Genomic DNA, 26,975 nt, shown 5'->3' with positions numbered 1-26,975 from the left:
CAAGAAAATACCTTAACAACAGTGTAATAAATAAAGGAAAAGTTAAACATTACAGGTTGTAAAAACAAGCATATGATAGTCACAATAAGCAGACCTGAGTGCAAGAATATACCTTACCAACACTGTAAGACAGAAAGGACAACTTAAACACTACAGGGTGTAAAAAAAAAAGTCAAAGTTATTCACAATAAGCAGACCTCAGTGCAAGAAAATACCTTACCAACACTGCAAGAGAGAAAGGACAACTCAAACATTACAGGCTGTAAAAACAAGCATATGATATTCACAATAAGCAGACCTCAGTGCAAGATAATACCTTACCAACACTGTAATAAATAAAGGAGAACTTAAACACTACAGGGTGTAAAAAACAAGTCAAAGTTATTCACAATAAGCAGACCTCAGTGCAAGAAAATACCTTACCAACACTGTAATAAATAAAGGACAACTTAAACACTACAGGGTGTAAAAAAACAAGTCAAAGTTATTCACAATAAGCAGACCTCAGTGCAAGAAAATACCTTAAAGACACTGTAATAAATAAAGGAAAACTTAAACATTACAGGGTGTAAAAATAAGCATATGATATTCACAATAAGCAGACCTCAGTGCAAGAAAATACCTTACCAACAATGTAATAGATAAAGGAAAACTTAAACACTACAGGGTGTAAAAAACAAGTCAAAGTTATTCACAATAAGCAGACCTCAGTGCAAGAAAATACCTTACCAACACTGCAAGAGAGAAAGGAAAACTTAAACACTACAGGGTGTAAAAACAAGCATATGATATTCACAATAAGCAGACCTCAGTGCAAGAAAATACCTTACCAACACTGTAATAAATAAAGGAGAACTTAAACACTACAGGGTGTAAAAAACAAGTCAAAGTTATTCACAATAAGCAGACCTCAGTGCAAGAAAATACCTTACCAACACTGTAATAAATAAAGGACAACTTAAACACTACAGGGTGTAAAAAAACAAGTCAAAGTTATTCACAATAAGCAGACCTCAGTGCAAGAAAATACCTTAAAGACACTGTAATAAATAAAGGAAAACTTAAACATTACAGGGTGTAAAAACAAGAACATGATATTCACAATGAGCAGACCTCAGTGCAAGAAAATACCTTACCAACACTGCAGGATAGAAAGGACAACTTAAACATTACAGGCTGTAAAAACAAGCATATGATATTCACAATAAGCAGACCTGAGTGCAAGAAAATACCTTACCAACACTGTAGTAAATAAAGGACAACTTAAACACTAAAGCATGTAAAAACAAGCATATGATATTCACAATAAGCAGACCTCAGTGAAAGAAAATACCTTACCAACACTGTAGTAAATAAAGGACAACTTAAACACTAAAGCATGTAAAAACAAGAATATGATATTCACAATAAGCAGACCTCAGTGAAAGAAAATACCTTACCAAAACTGTAGTAAATAAAGGACAACTTAAACACTAAAGCATGTAAAAACAAGAATATGATATTCACAATAAGCAGACCTCAGTGAAAGAAAATACCTTACCAACACTGTAGTAAATAAAGGACAACTTAAACACTAAAGCATGTAAAAACAAGCATATGATATTCACAATAAGCAGACCTGAGTGCAAGAAAATACCTTACCAACACTGTAGTAAATAAAGGACAACTTAAACACTAAAGCATGTAAAAACAAGCATATGATATTCACAATAAGCAGACCTCAGTGAAAGAAAATACCTTACCAACACTGTAATAAATAAAGGACAACTTAAACACTAAAGCATGTAAAAACAAGCATATGATATTCACAATAAGCAGACCTCAGTGAAAGAAAATACCTTACCAACACTGTAATAAATAAAGGACAACTTAAACACTAAAGCGTGTAAAAACAAGCATATGATATTCACAATAAGCAGACCTCAGTGAAAGAAAATACCTTACCAACACTGTAGTAAATAAAGGACAACTTAAACATTACAGGGTGCAAAAACAAGTATATGACATTCACAATAAGCAGACCTCAGTGCAAGAAAATACCTTACCAACACTGGAAGACAGAAAGGAAAACTTAAACACTACAGGGTGTAAAAACAAGCATATGATATTCACAATAAGCAGACCTGAGTGCAAGAAAATACCTTACCAACACTGCAAGACAGAAAGGAAAACTTAAACACTACAGGCTGTAAAAACAAGCATATGATATTCACAATAAGCAGACCTGAGTGCAAGTAAATACCTTACCAACACTGCAAGACAGAAAGGACAACTTAAACACTACAGAGTGTAAAAACAAGCATATGATATTCACAATAAGCAGACCTGAGTGCAAGAAAATTCCTTACCAACACTGTAAGAAAGAACGGACAACTTAAACACTACAGGGTGTAAAAACAAGTCAAAGATATTCACAATAAGCAGACTTCAGTGCAAGAAAATACCCTAAAACCACTGCAAGAGAGAAAGGACAACTTAAACACTACAGGGTTTAAAAACAAGCATATGATATTCACAATAAGCAGACCTCAGTGCAAGAAAATACCTTACCAACAATGTAATAAATAAAGGAAAACTTAAACACTACAGGCTGTAAAAAACAAGTCAAAGTTATTCACAATAAGCAGACCTCGGTGCAAGAAAATACCTTACCAACACTGTAAGACAGAAAGGACAACTTAAACACTACAGAGTGTAAAAACAAGCATATGATATTCACAATAAGGAGACCTGAGTGCAAGAAAATACCTTACCAACACTGTAAGAAAGAACGGACAACTTAAACACTACAGGGTGTAAAAACAAGTCAAAGATATTCACAATAAGCACACTTCAGTGTAAGAAAATACCCTAAAAACACTGCAAGAGAGAAAGGACAACTTAAACACTACAGGGTGTAAAAAACAAGCATATGATATTCACAATAAGCAGACCTCAGTGCAAGAAAATACCTTACCAACAATGTAATAGATAAAGGACAACTTAAACACTACAGGGTGTAAAAACAAGCATATGATATTCACAATAAGCAGACCTGAGTGCAAGAAAATACCTTACAAACACTGTAAGACAGAAAGGAAAACTTAAACACTACAGGGTGTAAAAAAAAGTCAAAGTTATTCACAATAAGCAGACCTCAGTGCAAGAAAATATCTTACCAACACTGTAATAAAGAAAGGACTACTTAAGAACTACAGGGTGTAAAAAACAAGTTAAAGTTATTCACAATAAGCAGACCTCAGTGCAAGAAAATACCTTAACAACAGTGTAATAAATAAAGGAAAACTTAAACATTACAGGTTGTAAAAACAAGCATATGATAGTCACAATAAGCAGACCTGAGTGCAAGAATATACCTTACCAACACTGTAAGACAGAAAGGACAACTTAAACACTACAGGGTGTAAAAAAAAAAGTCAAAGTTATTCACAATAAGCAGACCTCAGTGCAAGAAAATACCTTACCAACACTGCAAGAGAGAAAGGACAACTCAAACATTACAGGCTGTAAAAACAAGCATATGATATTCACAATAAGCAGACCTCAGTGCAAGATAATACCTTACCAACACTGTAATAAATAAAGGAGAACTTAAACACTACAGGGTGTAAAAAACAAGTCAAAGTTATTCACAATAAGCAGACCTCAGTGCAAGAAAATACCTTACCAACACTGTAATAAATAAAGGACAACTTAAACACTACAGGGTGTAAAAAAACAAGTCAAAGTTATTCACAATAAGCAGACCTCAGTGCAAGAAAATACCTTAAAGACACTGTAATAAATAAAGGAAAACTTAAACATTACAGGGTGTAAAAACAAGCATATGATATTCACAATAAGCAGACCTCAGTGCAAGAAAATACCTTACCAACAATGTAATAGATAAAGGAAAACTTAAACACTACAGGGTGTAAAAAACAAGTCAAAGTTATTCACAATAAGCAGACCTCAGTGCAAGAAAATACCTTACCAACACTGCAAGAGAGAAAGGAAAACTTAAACACTACAGAGTGTAAAAACAAGCATATGATATTCACAATAAGCAGACCTGAGTGCAAGAAAATACCTTACCAACACTGTAATAAATAAAGGAGAACTTAAACACTACAGGGTGTAAAAAACAAGTCAAAGTTATTCACAATAAGCAGACCTCAGTGCAAGAAAATACCTTACCAACACTGTAATAAATAAAGGACAACTTAAACACTACAGGGTGTAAAAAAACAAGTCAAAGTTATTCACAATAAGCAGACCTCAGTGCAAGAAAATACCTTAAAGACACTGTAATAAATAAAGGAAAACTTAAACATTACAGGGTGTAAAAACAAGCATATGATATTCACAATAAGCAGACCTCAGTGCAAGAAAATACCTTACCAACACTGCAAGAGAGAAAGGAAAACTTAAACACTACAGGCTGTAAAAACAAGCATATGATATTCACAATAAGCAGACCTGAGTGCAAGAAAATACCTTACCAACACTGCAAGACAGAAAGGACAACTTAAACACTACAGAGTGTAAAAACAAGCATATGATATTCACAATAAGCAGACCTGAGTGCAAGAAAATACCTTACCAACACTGTAAGAAAGAACGGACAACTTAAACACTACAGGGTGTAAAAACAAGTCAAAGATATTCACAATAAGCACACTTCAGTGTAAGAAAATACCCTAAAAACACTGCAAGACAGAAAGGACAACTTAAACACTACAGGGTGTAAAAAACAAGCATATGATATTCACAATAAGCAGACCTCAGTGCAAGAAAATACCTTACCAACAATGTAATAGATAAAGGACAACTTAAACACTACAGGGTGTAAAAACAAGCATATGATATTCACAATAAGCAGACCTGAGTGCAAGAAAATACCTTACAAACACTGTAAGACAGAAAGGAAAACTTAAACACTACAGGGTGTAAAAAAAAGTCAAAGTTATTCACAATAAGCAGACCTCAGTGCAAGAAAATATCTTACCAACACTGTAATAAAGAAAGGACTACTTAAACACTACAGGGTGTAAAAAAACAAGTCAAAGTTATTCACAATAAGCAGACCTCAGTGCAAGAAAATACCTTAAAGACACTGTAATAAATAAAGGAAAACTTAAACATTACAGGGTGTAAAAACAAGCATATGATATTCACAATAAGCAGACCTCAGTGCAAGAAAATACCTTACCAACACTGCAAGAGAGAAAGGAAAACTTAAGCACTACAGGGTGTAAAAACAAGCATATGATATTCACAATAAGCAGACCTCAGTGCAAGAAAATACCTTACCAACACTGCAAGAGAGAAAGGAAAACTTAAGCACTACAGGGTGTAAAAACAAGAATATGATAGTCACAATAAGCAGACCTGAGTGCAAGAATATACCTTACCAACACTGTAAGACAGAAAGGACAACTTAAACACTACAGGGTGTAAAAAAAAAAGTCAAAGTTATTCACAATAAGCAGACCTCAGTGCAAGAAAATACCTTACCAACACTGCAAGAGAGAAAGGACAACTCAAACATTACAGGCTGTAAAAACAAGCATATGATATTCACAATAAGCAGACCTCAGTGCAAGATAATACCTTACCAACACTGTAATAAATAAAGGAGAACTTAAACACTACAGGGTTTAAAAACAAGCATATGATATTCACAATAAGCAGACCTCAGTGCAAGAAAATACCTTACCAACACTGCAAGACAGAAAGGAAAACTTAAACACTACAGGCTGTAAAAACAAGCATATGATATTCACAATAAGCAGACCTGAGTGCAAGAAAATACCTTACCAACACTGCAAGACAGAAAGGACAACTTAAACACTACAGAGTGTAAAAACAAGCATATGATATTCACAATAAGGAGACCTGAGTGCAAGAAAATACCTTACCAACACTGTAAGAAAGAACGGACAACTTAAACACTACAGGGTGTAAAAACAAGTCAAAGATATTCACAATAAGCACACTTCAGTGTAAGAAAATACCCTAAAAACACTGCAAGAGAGAAAGGACAACTTAAACACTACAGGGTGTAAAAAACAAGCATATGATATTCACAATAAGCAGACCTCAGTGCAAGAAAATACCTTACAAACACTGTAAGACAGAAAGGAAAACTTAAACACTACAGGGTGTAAAAACAAGCATATGATATTCACAATAAGCAGACCTGAGTGCAAGAAAATACCTTACAAACACTGTAAGACAGAAAGGAAAACTTAAACACTACAGGGTGTAAAAAAAAGTCAAAGTTATTCACAATAAGCAGACCTCAGTGCAAGAAAATATCTTACCAACACTGTAATAAAGAAAGGACTACTTAAACACTACAGGGTGTAAAAAACAAGTTAAAGTTATTCACAATAAGCAGACCTCAGTGCAAGAAAATACCTTAACAACAGTGTAATAAATAAAGGAAAACTTAAACATTACAGGTTGTAAAAACAAGCATATGATAGTCACAATAAGCAGACCTGAGTGCAAGAATATACCTTACCAACACTGTAAGACAGAAAGGACAACTTAAACACTACAGGGTGTAAAAAAAAAGTCAAAGTTATTCACAATAAGCAGACCTCAGTGCAAGAAAATACCTTACCAACACTGCAAGAGAGAAAGGACAACTCAAACATTACAGGCTGTAAAAACAAGCATATGATATTCACAATAAGCAGACCTCAGTGCAAGATAATACCTTACCAACACTGTAATAAATAAAGGAGAACTTAAACACTACAGGGTGTAAAAAACAAGTCAAAGTTATTCACAATAAGCAGACCTCAGTGCAAGAAAATACCTTACCAACACTGTAATAAATAAAGGACAACTTAAACACTACAGGGTGTAAAAAAACAAGTCAAAGTTATTCACAATAAGCAGACCTCAGTGCAAGAAAATACCTTACCAACACTGCAAGAGAGAAAGGAAAAGTTAAACACTACAGGGTGTAAAAAACAAGTCAAAGTTATTCACAATAAGCAGACCTCAGTGCAAGAAAATACCTTACCAACACTGCAAGAGAGAAAGGAAAACTTAAACACTACAGGGTGTAAAAACAAGCATATGATATTCACAATAAGCAGACCTGAGTGCAAGAAAATACCTTACCAACACTGTAATAAATAAAGGAGAACTTAAACACTACAGGGTGTAAAAAACAAGTCAAAGTTATTCACAATAAGCAGACCTCAGTGCAAGAAAATACCTTACCAACACTGTAATAAATAAAGGACAACTTAAACACTACAGGGTGTAAAAAAACAAGTCAAAGTTATTCACAATAAGCAGACCTCAGTGCAAGAAAATACCTTAAAGACACTGTAATAAATAAAGGAAAACTTAAACATTACAAGGTGTAAAAACAAGCATATGATATTCACAATAAGCAGACCTCAGTGCAAGAAAATACCTTACCAACACTGCAAGAGAGAAAGGAAACCTTAAGCACCACAGGGTGTAAAAACAAGCATATGATATTCACAATAAGCAGACCTCAGTGCAAGAAAATACCTTACCAACACTGCAAGAGAGAAAGGAAAACTTAAGCACTACAGGGTGTAAAAACAAGCATATGATAGTCACAATAAGCAGACCTGAGTGCAAGAATATACCTTACCAACACTGTAATAAAGAAAGGACAACTTAAACACTACAGGGTGTAAAAAAAAAAGTCAAAGTTATTCACAATAAGCAGACCTCAGTGCAAGAAAATACCTTACCAACACTGCAAGAGAGAAAGGACAACTCAAACATTACAGGGTGCAAAAACAAGCATATGACATTCACAATAAGCAGACCTCAGTGCAAGAAAATACCTTACCAACACTGTAAGACAGAAAGGAAAACTTAAACACTACAGGGTGTAAAAACCAAGTCAAAGTTATTCACAATAAACAGACCTCAGTGCAAGAAAATACCTTACCAACAATGTAATAAATAAAGGAGAACTTAAACACTACAGGGTGTAAAAACAAGCATATGATATTCACAATAAGCAGACCTGAGTGCAAGAAAATACCTTACCAACACTGCAAGACAGAAAGGAAAACTTAAACACTACAGGCTGTAAAAACAAGCATATGATATTCACAATAAGCAGACCTGAGTGCAAGAAAATACCTTACCAACACTGCAAGACAGAAAGGACAACTTAAACACTACAGAGTGTAAAAACAAGCATATGATATTCACAATAAGCAGACCTGAGTGCAAGAAAATACCTTACCAACACTGTAAGAAAGAACGGACAACTTAAACACTACAGGGTGTAAAAACAAGTCAAACATATTCACAATAAGCACACTTCAGTGTAAGAAAATACCCTAAAAACACTGCAAGAGAGAAAGGACAACTTAAACACTACAGGGTGTAAAAAACAAGCATATGATATTCACAATAAGCAGACCTCAGTGCAAGAAAATACCTTACCAACAATGTAATAGATAAAGGACAACTTAAACACTACAGGGTGTAAAAACAAGCATATGATATTCACAATAAGCAGACCTGAGTGCAAGAAAATACCTTACAAACACTGTAAGACAGAAAGGAAAACTTAAACACTACAGGGTGTAAAAAAAAGTCAAAGTTATTCACAATAAGCAGACCTCAGTGCAAGAAAATATCTTACCAACACTGTAATAAAGAAAGGACTACTTAAACACTACAGGGTGTAAAAAAACAAGTCAAAGTTATTCACAATAAGCAGACCTCAGTGCAAGAAAATACCTTAAAGACACTGTAATAAATAAAGGAAAACTTAAACATTACAGGGTGTAAAAACAAGCATATGATATTCACAATAAGCAGACCTCAGTGCAAGAAAATACCTTACCAACACTGCAAGAGAGAAAGGAAAACTTAAGCACTACAGGGTGTAAAAACAAGCATATGATAGTCACAATAAGCAGACCTGAGTGCAAGAATATACCTTACCAACACTGTAAGACAGAAAGGACAACTTAAACACTACAGGGTGTAAAAAAAAAAGTCAAAGTTATTCACAATAAGCAGACCTCAGTGCAAGAAAATACCTTACCAACACTGCAAGAGAGAAAGGACAACTCAAACATTACAGGCTGTAAAAACAAGCATATGATATTCACAATAAGCAGACCTCAGTGCAAGATAATACCTTACCAACACTGTAATAAATAAAGGAGAACTTAAACACTACAGGGTGTAAAAAACAAGTCAAAGTTATTCACAATAAGCAGACCTCAGTGCAAGAAAATACCTTACCAACACTGTAATAAATAAAGGACAACTTAAACACTACAGGGTGTAAAAAAACAAGTCAAAGTTATTCACAATAAGCAGACCTCAGTGCAAGAAAATACCTTAAAGACACTGTAATAAATAAAGGAAAACTTAAACATTACAGGGTGTAAAAACAAGCATATGATATTCACAATAAGCAGACCTCAGTGCAAGAAAATACCTTACCAACAATGTAATAGATAAAGGAAAACTTAAACACTACAGGCTGTAAAAAACAAGTCAAAGTTATTCACAATAAGCAGACCTCGGTGCAAGAAAATACCTTACCAACACTGTAAGACAGAAAGGAAAACTTAAGCACTACAGGCTGTAAAAACAAGCATATGATATTCACAATAAGCAGACCTCAGTGCAAGAAAATACCTTACCAACACTGTAATAAATAAAGGACAAATTAAACATTACAGGGTGTGAAAACAAGCATATGATATTCACAATAAGCAGACCTGAGTGCAAGAAAATACCTTACCAACACTGCAAGAGAGAAAGGAAAACTTAAGCACTACAGGCTGTAAAAACAAGCATATGATATTCACAATAAGCAGACCTGAGTGCAAGAAAATACCTTACCAACACTACAAGACAGAAAGGACAACTTAAACATTACAGGGTGTAAAAACAAGCATATGATATTCACAATAAGCAGACCTCAGTGCAAGAAAATACCTTACCAACACTGCAAGACAGAAAGGACAACTTAAACACTACAAGGTGTAAAATAAGTCAAAGATATTTAAAATATCCAGACCTCAGTGTAATAAAGTGTCTTACCAACACTGACACTCATCGTTTTCAAGGATGTAGGAGGGGTACTCACCTTGCACTTCACTGTCACGCTTGACATCAGCATCCAATTCTTGATGAGAAGAGGGGGAGAGAGCAATGCACTCACCTTCACTGACATGTTCGGCATCAGTGTCCCATGCTTCATCAGAAAAGATGTTGATCGGGAGACTGTCATCAAGGATCCTGATGACTTCAGAAAGGCCTTCTTCTGTGGGATGTTGAGCAATGTAGTCAAAACGACCTGTGAGGAAACATTAAAATAACATTAGGAATGTAATAGACACCCAGTGCTAAAGCAACCTAAGTCTGCTAGTTTGAGCAGATGATGAGCATGACAGCATTTTAGGCTACATTTATGTCAGACTCAATGGCACTTGTACTTGTTCATGTTCATGTGAGACGAAAACAAGATCTCAACTATGTTCACAATCATTAAGTGAAGCATCCATTTTTAAAAGAAGAGCACCAAACCTCCACCAAGGCAGCCTACTCTGTGTGTAAAGTAGAACTTTAAACACAGTTTTAAACATAAAACACATTTTCATAAAAGTTTGACTTCATGATTAATTTCTACTTTCATTATGTGTTCTGTAGCTGGGAAAAAATGATAGTTTATTTAAATAAAGCCTTTGAGCTGGAGAAGAAATTGATGTTAGAACCTACCAGGGATCTGTTGCGTTTACACCTGTACGTTCTAACGTTTTGATGGCATGTCTTGAAGATGCCGTTACCACAGAAACTGATTCGGAGGCATTTTACGAATTTAAGTCCGTTATGCTATTTTTTAACCATTTTACTGGGAAAAAAGTGTCAAATTTAAAGCCTTCAAATCAAAGTAATGCCTTTTTCTAATTCATACACCAGTCCTTAATAAATTCTACACCTCTCCCAGAAAATTTAAAGCAAACAAACAATTTACGGGGAAAATCGTGGACTAAAAATATTTTGATCACATTAAAAATGATATTCACACTGGAACTTGTTAAATTATTACAGTCATTTTGTGACCCTTAAAATAATTAAAGACATTTTGAAATGTACCTGCAGGGAAGTCCAAGTGAGTGTCGAGGAGTCGGGATCCACAGCGAGCCATCTTCTAGCTTTCCTGTTCTGATGAAACACAAGTACAAACGATCCAAAGATGCAGTAGTTGTTTGTGGCTTTAGTAAAATCCGCTTTCAGTAGGAATATTCTCCAAAAGTTATCTTTCCACAGGCTGAGTTTGGAGCAGGTGAAGATAAGCCCAAGAACAGGTCCAAAGTGACGAATGGAACGCTGCGCAGCCTTTATATACCCTAGGTGGGCCCTGGTTACTGTTGCCAACATGTCATAGAACTATATGAATTGAGCCCACCGCAATGTAATTTACAGTAAATTTATGGCCATTTACAGTTACTGCGTTTGTCACCCTTTATGTGGGATGTATAATAACCATGTAGGCATGTAGGAATATCCAGAAATAAACATGTATTAGAAAGGAGCAAGTCAGTAACTCAGATGTTTGCTTCAGTGAATAACATTAGCATATAGCTCATGCTAATATTACATCTTCACATTTTTATTTTCAAAGGTAACAATAACTTAGCTTTCTTGCTACTCACCATGCTGTAATACAGGTATACGTTAGCAATGACAACATTTAGCAAGTGTTTTTAAAAGGCTAGCGTGCCAGTTAGCCTTGGGATTGGTTGAGGTCTGGTTTCCAGCTTTGGTGGTCATAAGTGAGCTTAGGCCTGTGTAAGCCTTTGTCACGAAAATCAATCTTGTAAAACTCACTATTTTCAGGGTAAGCCTATAGCACATTTGTTAACTGTCAGTCCTAATGGTGTAGCTTCTTTGTAGAGTGGTCTCATGCTAACAGTCTATTACCTTTGACCTCTTCTCAAGATTAATCTTAAGGTTAAACAGATAATGCTATATAGAGCTATTTTAACACTGTTTACTGCCATTGTTTGACAGCATATAAGCATAAAGGAAATGATATATAGGGATTCAAAATATCAGGTTATTATGACTTTGTTATGAACTTTACAGTAACAGGTTAGATATGTTGGACAAGCATTATTTTTGGAAAAATCATATTTGGGATCAAAACTTTTTACTTCATATTGATTACTGAATAATTAAATAAATGCTACACAAGTACTATATCCTCACAAAACATAGTAATTATACTAGAAATTATGTCAAGTATTAAAATGGGTTTCAATTCAGCACATAGAAAAGCCTGGACTTTCCATTTGTTTTTACTGAACTACATTTTTCATAAAGCATGCTTAAAAAGAACAAAGAAAACCAAATGACTATACAGAAAATACAATACAATGTAAAGAAAATGCTGACCAAAGAATAAGCAAAGCTTCTGGAGGTTGGGTCTTGTTTTGTTTTTGATTTTTTTTCCTTGAGATTACTGAATTCTGGCCCATTTTTCCTAAAAATCTGAAAAAGCATGAAACTTGTTATCAGAGGTAGAGATTCCTAACAAAGAGTTTTGCACTTTCATAACAACCATCTGCCTCTCTTCATTGGCAGTGAGGCGGTGGAGAGGGTGAGTAGTTTTAAATTCTTGGGGGTAACTGTGACCGAGGACCTGTCCTGGGGCAACCATATCACCTCAGTTGCACGGAAGGCCCAACAGCGCCTCTACTACCTGAGGAGACTGCGGAGCGCACACATTCCCAGATCTCTGATGTTGAACTTCTACAACTGTGCCATCAGCAGTGTTCAGACGTATGGATTTCTAGTGTGGTTCCCCAGCTGCACCAAGGCCGATCAGCAAGCACTCCAGCGGGTGGTGAAAGAAGCTGGCAGAATTATTGGAACAAGTCTGCCAGAGATTAGTAATATCTTCCCCACTCGCTGTCTGAGGAGGGTGCATAGTATCCTGCGGGACCAACATCACCCTGCGCGCCACCTTTTCCACCTGCTGCCCTCAGGGAGAAGGTACAGGTCTATACAGGCCAGAACATCCAGATTGGCCAACAGCCTGTATCCACAGGCTGTGAGGCTTCTGAACTCTCTGCCCCCCTCTCACGGACAATAACCATATCCAACTCTTTAATAGCACTGAACTGGTCTGCATTGGTGCATCATATCTTTATTCTCTTTCCCCCTCCTGTCCCCCCCCCCCCCCCCCCCTCTTTCTTAAATAGATAACTATCATATCTGACATCATATCTCACAGTACAATAATAATATTGAATGGGTTGCATTGTTGTACTTTGTCATGTTTCTCAGGTCTTTGTCTGAATTTCTTATGAACATTACTTGTCATGTTCTCATGTTGTTGCTAAGGATTGTCTTATTGCACTGGAGTCACACTGGGTTAAATATTTACACTTGGGTTTTAAGGGGTATTTATTATTTTCTTTATTATTGTATTTATGGGTTGTACGGAAGCTCCAAACGCAATTTCATTGTTCTCTGACAATGACAATAAATACTTATCTATCTATCATTTGATAACACATACTGTTTATGTATATTTAACATCACATGCTGGCACAAAGGATTATGGTATAACTATAATTAACACAGCTTGTGTAGTCTTTAAATAGATGAGTGTTTTTAAGAGCACATTATTTTTTCTAATTCAGCAGTTAATATAAGCACTGTACGTTTATTTCAAAGATAATAATTAAAAACACTCCTTGTAATTCATTAAAATCAGATCAACTTTTATTTTCAAAGGTAAATAAAGTATATCAGCCAACATACTGGACAATGTTCTGCTGAACAACACACACATTACCAATATTGTAGCTGGTGTTATCTGGTAAGATGGTGTTGAGTTTTTTGGTCTAAATAACCCAAAATGTGATGTCCACATATGTGGACGTCAGGTCCAAGGAGGTTAAGGATGGTTTGTTTGTCCGTCTAGGCATTACCGCTTGAATTACTGTCATGAATTTAGGTCAGGGGTCCCCAACTCCAGGCCTCGAGGGCCAGTGTCCTGCAGGTTTTAGATCTCACCCTGGGTCTACACACCTGAATCAAATGATTAGTTCATTACCAGGCCTCTGGAGAACTGCAAAACATGTTGAGGAGGTAATTTAGCCATTCGAATTAGCTGTGTTCGATCAAAGACACATTTAAAAACTGCAGGACACTGGCCCTCCAGGCTTGGAGTTGGGGACCCCTGATTTAGGTGATCCAAATACAATTGCCTGAAGAAAGTGTTTAACATCGTCCAAACTTCCCTCAAGTACAGTGGCTATCGATGTGGGTTGGAGATGCAATGACCTTGAACCTGCAGGTGACCACACCATCTGTGATGAAGGGCTCATCTCTTCTTTTTGCTATAGATTTCCTGCATGGAAACAATTGCATTCTTTACAAACTAAACTTGCTCTACCCATTTCATTTATCTGCGACCGGGTCGCGGGGACAGCAGTCTAACCAGAGAACATCAGACCTCCCTCTCCAGCTCGAGGGCCTCCTCCCAGTGGTACACAGCCAGTACACCTCACCAGGGAGACGCCCAGAAGGAATCCTTGTCAGATGCCAGAACCACCTTAGCCAGGTCAGGAATCAGGACGAGGAAGAAATTAGGTCAGATCAGTGCAGGTTTTCGCACTGCTCAATATTTCCAAAATACATTTGTAACCACATAACTTTGAAAACGTTTGTTTTTTTTAAGAAAAGAAAAATCAGAGAGTGGGGCTGGAAAGACAGCTTTCCTCAACAGGTTACAGTAGATCAGATGCCACCTACTTTTCATGAACAACCTTTTTTTATGGCATTGGAACAGGGCGGCCGTTTGCGGCTGGCTTTACAGTGAGGCAGACCAAGACAAACTAGTGGAATAAAAAGAATTTAATCTTCATGCAGCTCTCCTCACAAACAATTCACACATCTACTGACAACTAGCAGCCTTAAATACTTTCAGCTGTCACAGGCTAAACCATTATTCCACTAACAGGTAAGTTCTTAAATCCCAACCTTGTCCCACATTATACAACACATCAACTTATGAATACATTTTACATTTTCATATTATTAAATATTTTACACTTTAATCTGACACCATACCTATTATCATAAAAACCCAAGGACAAAGGATTCCCCACACTCCCTTAACCCATGGCCTCTCCCAGAACCTTTAAATGGTGTCTGGACCCCTGGGGGAAACATTTGCCTAAACACCCTAATATAAATAGTAGTAAGGGAGTCCTCTTCTTTACAGGCATAAATCTTCCCTTTGGTAATTGATCAGTAAATCTCACTGCATATAAATTCAGCTTACTGTTATAATTTCATGAGTAAAGCTGCTCAGGTGATTTAATTGCGTAAATGAAGTAAATGTTGAACTTTGTTGCAATTTCTGTTTTTAGAATCAATAGTCCATGTTTTGATTTAGTTTTGCAAGTTGCTGATTCAACACAGACCCTCTGCTATGGGTGAAACCTGCCTCTGAGTTTTTCATCACTTAACCAGAACAGTGTCAGGCAATCATTGAGAAACTGGGCTTAGCGTATGTGACGGTACAGAAATGCAAGCGCCAGGCACAGAATGAATAAGAGGCTTTTATGTATCTAAATCCAGATTTTATTCTGAATTTTTGCTAACTATAATCAAAATATCTACTCTCTTATTAACCACTGGATGTAAAATAATATATACAAAAGAAAAAATTCTGAATCACATTTAGTGATTTGATTACCACAATGAGAGATCCACAATTTAGGATTCAGGCATTTGTTTTAGTTCGATATCGCAATCATTCTATGATTAGTTTACAGAACCAGCAGTTAGCAGCAATAACTTCAGCTGCTTAAATTAATTGACATTTGCAAGCATTCCTTTAAACACAGCATTTCAGTCAGGTTGAGGACTGGACTACCATGCTATAGATTTGCTGTGGTGCTTGGGGTCATTATCGTGTTGCATGGTGTAATTTAGGAGAAGCTTTAGCTGTCAGAAAGACAGCCTCACTTTGGACTCTAGAAAACTTTGGCATACAGAGGAGTTCATCGACTGCAAGATGCCCATCTCTTGTGGCTGCAGGACGAGCTCACATCACCATCCTTGAACCAGCATGCTTGACAGTTGGTTTGAGGTGTTTGTCCTGTGTTTGGGTCCTCTTGGGGGAGCTCCTTACACTCCATCTTATGTCATGCAGAGACACATCTTCTATAATTATAACTGAGAAGATGGAAGACAATGTCATTAACTAAGAATTGATTTCTAAAATGTCATCAACTAGCTTGCTGACTGTTGCATAAGTAGCAAATAATCCTGCTCATCTTTATTACTATTAGTGCTATGAGTCGGTTTTCTTAAAAGCTTAGTTTTCTTTCACATATCATGTGAAACCAATTTCTTGCCATTTTATGCAGGTAAACTGCACGTTACAGGTTAAAGTTGCATGATGAGGAGTTTGGTGTCACTGCAACATCGCCCCTATTTAACACATTTTATTGGGTGTGAGAGATTATAAACAGGTGGAGTAACACCTGAATCACTTTTGGTGTCAATGGACCACAGCTTATTTTAAGTTTCGACCACAGTACGGTACGGTGCCTTCTTGCTCACATTAGTTCCTTGATTCTGATGCTTTTCCACAGAGTCACAATACGTACTTTCAAATAATATAGGATCTCGAAAACATTTTTACATTATCAGAGCTGTCCAAAACAAAATATGTTGTGTTTTATAGAAACAATATTTATGTGCAACGTACTGTGGTATGTTGTATAATTTATGTACACCTTCTCCATCCCATTTCATCTGTTTTTTTCTGTTTAAATGGAAACACAAAGACGTACTTTTGTTTATATTTAGTGTATAAAGTGTATATCTATTTTCTTACTGTTCTTATATCTATTTGGTTTTTTGCACTGATGTAATTGGAGCCTCGTAGTCTCGTCTCTCTATATACTATACTGTATATAGCTGAAATGACAGATGTTTACTTTGACTTTTTAAACTTTTGTACAGAGCAGAATCCCTTTTGTCACAGATATGCTTATTAAAATACATTGGATGTACCTGGGCACACAAATTAGGCTTAACTAGGAAAACAGCAGCTTAAAAAGGATTTTTGACTGAGGATAATGGTGTCAGACTTTCCCATTTTAATGCAGACATTTAAAGCTATTGCAAAGCTTGTTGACTTTGGGAATGATGCTGTTCAGCGGTGGCTGCAGTTCCCTGGGAGAGAGCCCGGGGGCTCTGTTCCTGATGGAAGAGATGAAGGAACAACCTGTTAGTCCATCAAATGTGTGTAGTAGCACTGAGACAGAGACAAGAGTCTCAGTCTGCAGCTGTGACTTAAGGCATAATACCTGTCCGGGTTGCATGTGTAAACTTTGTGAGAAAGCCATCGCTCAGGGAAATGTGTAAAAGCTGGTGAGCCTTTAGAACAAGTGAAGCTATTGTGTGGCAATCAAAACAAAATGTGAATATTAAATCAAAATGCCTGACTTTCATAAAAATGCGTTTCTCTCAAGTCTCTTTTTTTCTAATGAAAATGAGCTACATTCAAGTCAAAATTCTTACAAAATAAATGAATAAAAAGTTGTATTTTTTGTTAGTTTTTGTGTGTTTGAAGTCTCCTCTTTGATGTGTTGACTACGCGTGTACACTAGAAGGAAAGCCTTTCTAAAAGGGGTCGAACAGCAGGGGGCAATTACGGAAGCAGAAAGATGTTTAGTTCTGATTAAATCAGCTCTTCCTCACACAGAGTGATAAAACTAAGCTCTAGCCTCTGCTGCTACAACAGAAAGGTAGAGGGAAAATGGCTGGTAAATTTTTGAATCGGGGAGAAATCTTTATCCAAGTTTATCAACAAAATTTCCAGGCTGTCCTCAAGGATTCTGAGACAAAGCACATAAATGTTGAAAAACCATTAAAAATACTGGTCACTTCAAAAAACAAAACAAGAAGCTTTTTACAGCTGATGCAGGAAGTTATTTTTATAAAAGTCACTTTGGTTTTCAAAGTAGGAGAGTATCACAGTTTCAGTATCGTTATCCAAACTGTGACTGAAGCAAGAGCACGAGTTTCTGTTTAAAAGGTTGAGTATGAAGGTAAAAAGAAATATACAGCACGTTGATGTGCTGATATGTGAGATCTGCCAGAAGCAGGAGGGTCGGTCAAACTTCATCAGAAGATTGGACATTTTCATAGTTCACTGCTCCATCATCAACCTCATCTTTGCAGATCTGTAAAATACAGAATAATGAACGTCATTAAAACTGTAACTGCGTTTTGCATTTAGCACAATCAGACTAATAAGCCGACAAAGTAAAGATTTTCTTTTATCCTGATGGGTTCTATTTGTTCATGAGCCAGAAAATACAGTTTTATCCAAAATTCAGTGTGATCGCCTATTTATTGTGTATACTTTGTCCGAAAAAAGTTAACAAACTCACCGTGTTTTCCTCCATCTGTGCTTTTTTCCCTAAAAGGACCAAGTAAGGAGTCAACTTTAGCTTCCACAAACAAAATCTTGTTCATATATGGTTATTCTCACCAACTCTTATCCAGATGTTGACGATCACAACAGCAGCATTAAGTGCTGCTAAACCCAGAGCCACAATGATGAGCCTGTACAAGGACCAGCCTGGGAAGATAAAGAAAACACGAAAAGCATATTTTAAATGTATTTTTCTTTGCAAAACACACAACACAAACCTCAAACTTTTCATTCTGAAATTCAGAAAGCGGAGGAAAAATGATACAGAGGACAAGTTGGCATTACTTTGTAATTTTCTTGAACCTTCCATGCTTTCCAACTCTTTTGTCCCCAGACCTGCTCTTATTGTATTTCCAATTGTGATTTCCAATTTAACTGTTGTAATTGTTTCTTCACCTAAATGAAAAAAGAAGATTCAGTGGACCTTTCACTAATAAATTGTCTGTATAAATTGTCTGTCAGTTAAAACTTTAAGTTGTTAAAATAAGCAAATAATGTGAAGTTACTTTCAAAAGTTCATCATAATCATTAAAATCTCTCCTCCTTTCTTACCTGATGAATGAGGGCTGAAGGTAAAAAGCTGCTCTTTGTCATCTTCTGTTGTTACGTTACACTTACAGTCAGAGTTAGATATGTGACTGTATAAAGAATTTACAAAAGTCACAGTAGCAGAGCAGGACGACTGTAATGTTTTTATGTTTGAGTAATCTCTATTCAGACCTTCACTGTAATGGATCCACTTCACTTTGTGTTCACAATGTCCATGTACCTGCACAGAGCAGTTTAAAGTCACCTGATCCCTGCTCTTCTAGTCACTGGTGAAGATAAACGCAAGAAGAATTAAAAAGTATGAATACATTTCTTTTCACTAAATGTAATGTTTCATTATGTTGCTCTAACAACACAGTTTGAACTCCAACATATTGTGGTGTAAATACTTACTGATGACATCAGACAGATAAACCACAGCATCTGGACCTTGCTGTCTCCCTGGATTGCCTCTAAACTGTCTGCAGGTGTAACGACCAACATCCTCAGCTGTGACCTTCTTTATAACCACTGAACATTCTGCTGTAACACTCAGTCTGTCTGATTTGACTGTTTCTTTGATCTGTCCAAGATTAACCAGCTCTACTGCTGGTGTGCCTCTTGAATGAATGAAGAGCCAGGTGGTAGTGTCACAGTTGTGATGATTTTTGACCACGTTTTCACAAGGCAAAGTGACTTTATCTCCATCTCTGACAGTGAAGGAGAGTGAAAGATCTCCACTTAGATCTCCTGAGAATATAACAGAGAAAAAAAACAATACTTGTCTGAACGGAGACGATTTACATTCTTATTACAAAAGAACTAACAAAAAACTTGATTTGGGTTGTCAAACAAAAGCCCAGCTCTCTTGGATTTCAAAATAAAGTAAAACTCAAAAGAAGAAAAAAAATCTCTTACATGTTACATGTATCCTTACCTTCAAACTGAAGCACAAATATAAAAAAACACAGACCTTGTAATACATCTAGATACACGGAGAGCTTCCTTTAATTAGTGAATCATGATGTCCTCATAAAGACTTTCAGCTTTCTCTTAACAACCAGTTCAAAACAACAAGTTCAGCTGATTTGCTCCACAAAGACTCCAAAGGAGGAATATAAAAATAAATGCAGAAAGCAAACAGAAAGTATCACAGCATAAAAGCTAAAGTAGGTAAAAGAAAATTGATGTAGAAATTACACCTATTAATTGAGACAAAACAAGAGTTTGGTGACTATTGTAACTGAACATACTTATCAATATCAGACGTCTATCATTAAGACAGTGAATTATTCAAAACTTCTTAATGCATCTGTTAATCTTAACAATAATCTAATCAGTAAGTTAGATGCTGATAAAGTGTTACAGTAGGAAGAGGTTTGCAAAGCTAATTAATTTTCATATCTGAAAATGTGTGTTTGAAATTTGTTGTTGATATTAAGTAAAAATTATGTTTTAGAGTATTTGTAAAGGTTTCCTTACCTGAATAAAGAAGCAACAAAAACAGAGAAATGTTGAAGAATTTGTGTTCAATCATCACGTTTTGTTCTGGTTTTCCTTCTCATTTTGTCACATCTATAACTGGCAAACTCTGTTGTACTTGTCAAAGACACATGCCTATCTAGTTTACTTCCTGTCTCCTCCTCATTCAGGCTGTGGTTATTTTCAATGTTATGGTTATTTCTTGTATTTATTTTTTAATGTAGATCATATGAATTCCCTCAGTTTTTCAAATGTGTAGACCCCTTCTCAACCAAACTGACACTGCAGTCTTACTAATTTTGGTGGAGGTAAATAAGAGTAATTTTATAGGATATTAAATAATGTGTTGTAGAGTTTTATCTCCACTAAAGCCACAGCACACTTCCTGCCCACTGCCATATATCAAAGTATGTATTTGTACCAATTGTCTTGTGCAAACTCATATTGCTTGTTCAGTGTTTAACAGAATCCATGTTGGTGATGGTAAGCAAGACTTTGCTCTTTTTTTTTTTTTTTTTTTGGTAATTTATTTCAACATGTGAACAATATACAAGTACATTTAGAAAAGAAAATAAGAGAGAAAAAAAATACTATACAAATTACATACAAAAAAACATACATGTTGAAAGGGAGTGGGAAGAAGTATACACTTATTTAATCCCACCCCTTTGCCATAAATTATCAGATAATATTTAGTCAGCTTCCTTACTGATATAATTTGTAATAAAAATAGTGAACAGATTTCTGATATACTATTTACTGTAATATCACATCATGAGTTTTTTGTTTGTTTGTTCGTCTTTAAATAGAGACATTCACTTAATTTAAATATTTTCCTTTTCTTTATAGTTCGAGAAGATCATATTTTTATAACTCTTTTTGAACAGTTTTATGTTTGGACATTGCTTTAATTCCATATTCAGACTGTTCCATAGTTTCACTCCATGAACAGAAACACAAAAGCCTTTTCTTGTAGTACGTACCTTCATTGTTTTGAAGTTACAAAAACCCCTTAAATTATAACTTCCTTCTTTCAAAAAAAACATACTCTGAATATTACCTGGCAGTTCTTTATTTTTTGCTTTGAATAGAATTTGTGCTGTTTGGAATTTCACTATATCGTCAATTTCAGACTGCAAAAATAGTGAGTTTGTATGTTCCCTATAACCTGCATTGTGGATGATTCGAATTGCTTTTTTTTGAAGAGTAAAAAGTGAATGTAATGTGGTTTTATAGTTATTGCCCCAGACCTCTGCACAATAGCTTAAGTATGGTGAAACCAGTGAACAGTATAGAATATGAAGTGATGTTCTGTCAAATACCTGTTTTGCCTTGTTTAGTACTGCAATGCTTCGTGATACTTTGGAATGAATATATCTTACGTGAGCTCTCCAGTTAAGTTTTTCATCTATTATTACCCCCAGAAATTTATTTTCACTGACTCTTTCAATATCAACACCATTTATTTGAATCTTTGCATTTGTATTTAAACTACTATTTCCAAATAACATCAGTTTAGATTTATTCAAATTTAATGATAATTTATTTTTATCAAGCCAGAACTTCACTTTACTTATTTCATTAGTCATATCCTCCAATAAATTCTGCAGATCATCACCAGAGCAAAAAATGTTTGTATCGTCAGCAAAGAGAACCATTTTTAATACTTTGGACACTTTACAGATGTCGTTAATGTACAAGTTGAAGAATTTTGGACCCAAAACTGACCCTTGGGGTACACCACAAGCAATGTCCATACATAAGGAGCAACCACCATTTATTTTCACAAACTGCTTTCTGTCACTTAAATAACTCCGGACCCAATCTAAAACTACCCCTCTGACACCATAACGTTCCAGTTTTCTTATTAATATATCATGATCTATAGTGTCAAATGCCTTTGTCAAGTCTATGAATAACCCAGCCACATATTGCTTTTTGTCTATGGAATTTGTGATGTATTCTATTGAATCTAATAGTGCCGATGATGTTGATCTGCTTGATCTGAATCCGTACTGACTCTCAGTGAGTAGTTTATGTTTATCTATAAATTTTTCCAGTCTGTTTTTAAACAGTTTTTCAAGAACTTTTGAGAATTGAGGTAGTAAAAAGACAGGCCTGTAGTTTGTGAAATGGTGTTTGTTTCCAGATTTGTATAGAGGTATAACTTTTGCTATTTTCATTCTGTCTGGAAATCAACCAGTTTAAAATGATAAATTACAGATGTATGTAAATGGTTTTATAATAGCCTCTTAATGATTTAGCTTGTTTAATTCATTTTTAATTAGCAGCAGCAGAGCGGGGGAGGTGTTATCCACAAATGACCAGAATAAACATAAGTGGGAATATTTTGTATTTTAGATTGCTTTACTTTCTTGCAACCTAAAAAAAAAATGTTGTGCTTTGTTTATTTAAATATTCATTGTGATTCCTGGTTTGTATGATATTCATATTAACTTCCTGTAGTCCTTTGTGTATTTAGTTCTCAGGTCCTAGTTGCTTTGGCTTTATTCCTCCCTTAATGTAAAAGCTAGTTCTGTTCATGTGGATGCAGTGGCAGGTTTTCACATTTTCAGTGTCACTCATCCAAGTGACTGCTTTAGTCTCATCCTTTCCCCATCCTTATAACACTGGATTTGCATAATGACTGAAACTAGCACCCCTGTTTAGCTTTCTCATTTCCTGTCTTATTTTGTTGAGCATGTGTTCCATGTGTGCATTGTCTTGGGTTTTGCTTCCTTTGTTCCTTTGTTTTCCTTTCCTCCAAAGTGACTTTATCTCCATCTCTGACAGTAAAGGAAAGAGAAAGATCTACTGAGAATATGCCAGAGAAGTAGAAATGTTACCATTACTTTTCAGAGTGCAGGTTAATGACATACTTAAGCAGAGAGAGTTTGAATTTGGATGTTTATTTTTTCATTTTTTTGGACTGCAACAATTTTAATTTGCTTTGCTTAAAGAAACATCACTGGCATCTTATTTACATAAAGAACACTCATTTATGAAAAAATAAAATATGAAAAAAAAAGTTCTTCATTTTCTTTTGTATTTGTTTTAAACCAGCTAGTGTATGTGTCTATTTGGTAGCTTAGTTTCTTGCAATTATTATACAGCACCCCCTTCTGGACAACAGTAATTGTTACAAAAATAAACGAAACTGGTAAAAAATAAATGAATAAAAATAGAATGTTACATGGGGAACTTCAGCCTAACATCTTCCATTATACACTCGACTACTAGACATAAAACTAATAACAAAACAGTGATGTTGAATGAAAAGTGTGGATCCAAAACAAAAGCCAAACTTTTATTGGGGCAAGGAAAAATCCAACAGGGACCAGATAACAATATCCATCAAACAAAACTGAATATACAACAGGAAATCTCACAAGCAGACAGACAGCAAGCATAGAACAGAATGAGTGGTTACATCCACAGGAAATGAAAGGGAAACAAACACTGCCGCAACTAATCGATTAAGCAAGTATACACTCCAGTAGAAACGTGTGTTTAAATACACAACAGGTAATGAAGGAAGGTAAACTAGATGGGAAAACAAACACTGCTGCAACTAATCAAGGAGGCAAATACAAAGGAAGTGAAATTTATTAGAAAGTGCAAGGCAACAAAAATAAAACTGTAAATAAAAGAGAACAATCCAAAAAAGACAGAACAGAAAATGTAATAGAAAATATAATATATAAATCTAAATAATATAATATCCAATATAATTCCAAACTGAAAACACTGTTGTTGGGTTTCCTATTGTTGTATTTTGTCTATACACCCTTGTGGTTAAAAAAACACCTAAGGTCCAAAAACTTTTGCAGGTTCAGGGAAAGTTCATTAGTCCTGGTTAAAGTAATATACTTGGGTATGGTTGTGGTCATGACTGTAACTTTACTGAACAACTGTTTTCACTGACTTCACAGATGACAATAAGCTTGTCATGTAATGAAATAAATGTATTTGTTCAATGTTATTGATCTGATCAAGGTCTAAATAATCCAACACTAAACTTTGATCGGAGCAGGTGCTTAAATCTGTTCAACACTGACCAGTGCTGTTATTTACTTTGTTAGGCCACTCTCCAAGTCAGTCAATGGGAAAAACATCCACCGTCCACCTTTTCCACCATGTGTCACTTTGCACTACAAAATCTCCAACAATTGTTGGATGTGTAAATATGATCAGATGTTGTAAAGGTCACACTAGCTGAGCAGGTAGACTGATATCCACACGCCATTGTCATTGTTATATAGTCATTTCACAGTGTATTTGTATTCTTCATATGTGGACACAGAGCAGTTTAATGTCACTGTGTGTGTAGCCTGTGTGTCCTTTAGATATTCTAAACTTGCAGTGGATATTGTCTCCTTTCACTTTAACTCTCATATGTATGTGTCCTGATTCATGATCAGTCTCAGGTGTCTTGAACTGAATTTCTTCATTTAGATAAGTTTAAGCCCTTTGTGAAAAAACCTGCTCACCAGAGGGAAGGTTTGTTTTCAGTAGAGAAATGCAACCAACATAATAAAACTTTCACATTCATTCATGTAAAATTCTGTATGTCATACAGGTAAAGACATATCCTCCCACTCTGATGCCTGATTCCATTTAATCCTGCTTTTGATGCTTACAGTAATGAGACACAAATGTTTGAATGATTGTTTATGGAAAACATGAAACTAAACTTATAAATTACTGCAGTTTTAGAAAATTTACAGGCAAATAGCAAAATAAAAACATCTATGTACATCATTTCAAAACTTTGAACAAAAGATAAAATAAAAATGAAAGCCTTTCAAATGTTACAAAACAAAATGTGTCACAAATTCTGCTTTTTAAGCATTCACACAGCTGCTTCCTCCTTTTAAACTGAGCAAACCGATAATTCTTATAGGGACGAAGCTTTTTCACAGAAGCAATGACCTGATGATTAAGTTTCCTTTTTGTTTACTCTATGGTAGCATAGAGGCTGCTGGGATCTGTGGAGGAAGCTTTCACAGTGGAGTAGGTAACTGTCTCATCACTGTCACATTTACCCCAAACCTGGAAGCACACAGAGCACAGGATGTTTCACCAGATGTAACACAACACAGTGAAAACATCATTTACTAATGCACTGATGAAGCCAGAAACATATCATATGCATTACTTTATTTTCACCGTTAGCCTTGTTGGTGTAGCTGATGGAGATGTAGGAAACACCATCTTCATGATCCGCCTACACAGTAAAGAAAACATGATTACTGCCCTCTGAGATGCAGGGGGATCTACACTGACCCGTCTCCGCCAAAGATGTCATGTTATCGCTCAAAATGTGTTACCACTTCTTTTGGCTTAGTTTGACAGCACCAATTCACTTCCCTTCAGTTTGAAATCTATCTCTTGCACAGTCTCATGTTGTAAAGTTAGTTTTATAATGTTGAAGAACAAATTCAAACAGCAGAAGTTGTGAGTTTGACCTTATTATTTTCTAAATGACTGAAGGATTTGAGGTCAAGCCTGAATAAATATATGCATTACTTCAGTGCAACTTCCAGTTACTTTTGAGTGTTTAAACATCTGCAACAATCATAGATAGATAATGATATGCCTGGTTACCACCAGAGGTAGCTGACAAACTGGCAGAGAATAGACGACTGCGCTGGGCTTAAGTGCATTGTCATCAGTGGATGGCAGGTGAGGAACCAGGGCAGACACAGGTAGACACAGGATGAGAGCGGAAAAACACCAGACGCTTCCTCAGCTCATGACAGTTTGGAGAGGAGAGCAGTGGGTTGGAGCATGCTGAAAAGTGTATTTTGGTAGTCAAGTTTCCTGTTGGTATCTGGATTACACCTTTTGAACAACATCTTTGTGATGCCCCTGATGAGGCTCAATATGTTAATATGTAAATATGATCTCTGTGACTGAAAACACTACAGTCAGAGATGCTATAAGAGAAAGGCTTTATTGATAATGAAGGAGGAAAACCATTTAGGCTTCAGTCTATTCAGCTCAGCCGTACTGAACCGCAGAGCCAATGAAAAAGTGTAACTGTAGACTTTTGTGCTACCATACACTCCTGTTACAGTGTTGAGAAGTGCACTATAAATACCGAATAATCCTAATAATGGATGTGTCACAAAAATTAAATTAATCTTTTAATCCACTCCTAAACATTGAAATACTTCACAATCACAGATTTGACATGAAACACTGTGTTTATAAATGCTAATTTACATCCTAGAGGTTCACAGACAGTTTTAAATCTATGACAGTTTTTTAGAGCAGGGCACCATTAACTTTTATATATGTAGTGTTTCATGTCCACTGTAAAAGTGTTACTGCATGAATGTAAATATATCACCACCCCTGCCTACACATGCAGTGAAACCATATCAATATTGCTATTAAAATGCCAATACCATTAGTCACTGGGATTTTAAGTCTCTTGGGATTGGGATCAAAAGTCTAATGGAAA

The 26,975-nt window shown here is 35.7% G+C and overlaps 1 protein-coding gene across 1 annotated transcript; it reads right to left on the bottom strand.

The window, feature by feature from the left end:
• Nucleotides 1-18,533: 18,533 nt before the first annotated feature.
• Nucleotides 18,534-20,561, bottom strand: LOC146372142 (uncharacterized). Its single transcript, XM_084953425.1, has 4 exons — nt 20,507-20,561; nt 19,439-19,774; nt 18,782-18,892; nt 18,534-18,643 (listed from the first exon to the last, which is right to left on the bottom strand). Exons 1-4 carry the CDS (start codon nt 20,559-20,561, stop codon nt 18,534-18,536), a joined length of 612 nt encoding a protein of 203 aa, XP_084809551.1.
• Between the last annotated feature and the right edge of the window lie 6,414 nt (nt 20,562-26,975).

Source organism: Perissodus microlepis, chromosome 15 (genome assembly GCF_051167445.1).
Source record: "Perissodus microlepis isolate ML-2025 ecotype Zambia chromosome 15, ASM5116744v1, whole genome shotgun sequence".
Taxonomy (NCBI): Eukaryota; Metazoa; Chordata; class Actinopteri; order Cichliformes; family Cichlidae; genus Perissodus; species Perissodus microlepis.
This window is presented reverse-complemented; position numbering and strand designations above follow the sequence as displayed.

Coding starts and splice junctions, on each gene's coding strand:
- LOC146372142 (XM_084953425.1), bottom strand. CDS start 20,561: ATGATTGAACACAAATTCTTCAACATTTCTCTGTTTTTGTTGCTTCTT. Junction 18,893..19,438: donor TTATCTGTCTGATGTCATCA/GTAAGTATTTAC, acceptor TTTTTCATTTAG/GTGAAGAAACAATTACAACA. Junction 18,644..18,781: donor AGGTTCAAGAAAATTACAAA/GTAATGCCAACT, acceptor TTATCTTCCCAG/GCTGGTCCTTGTACAGGCTC.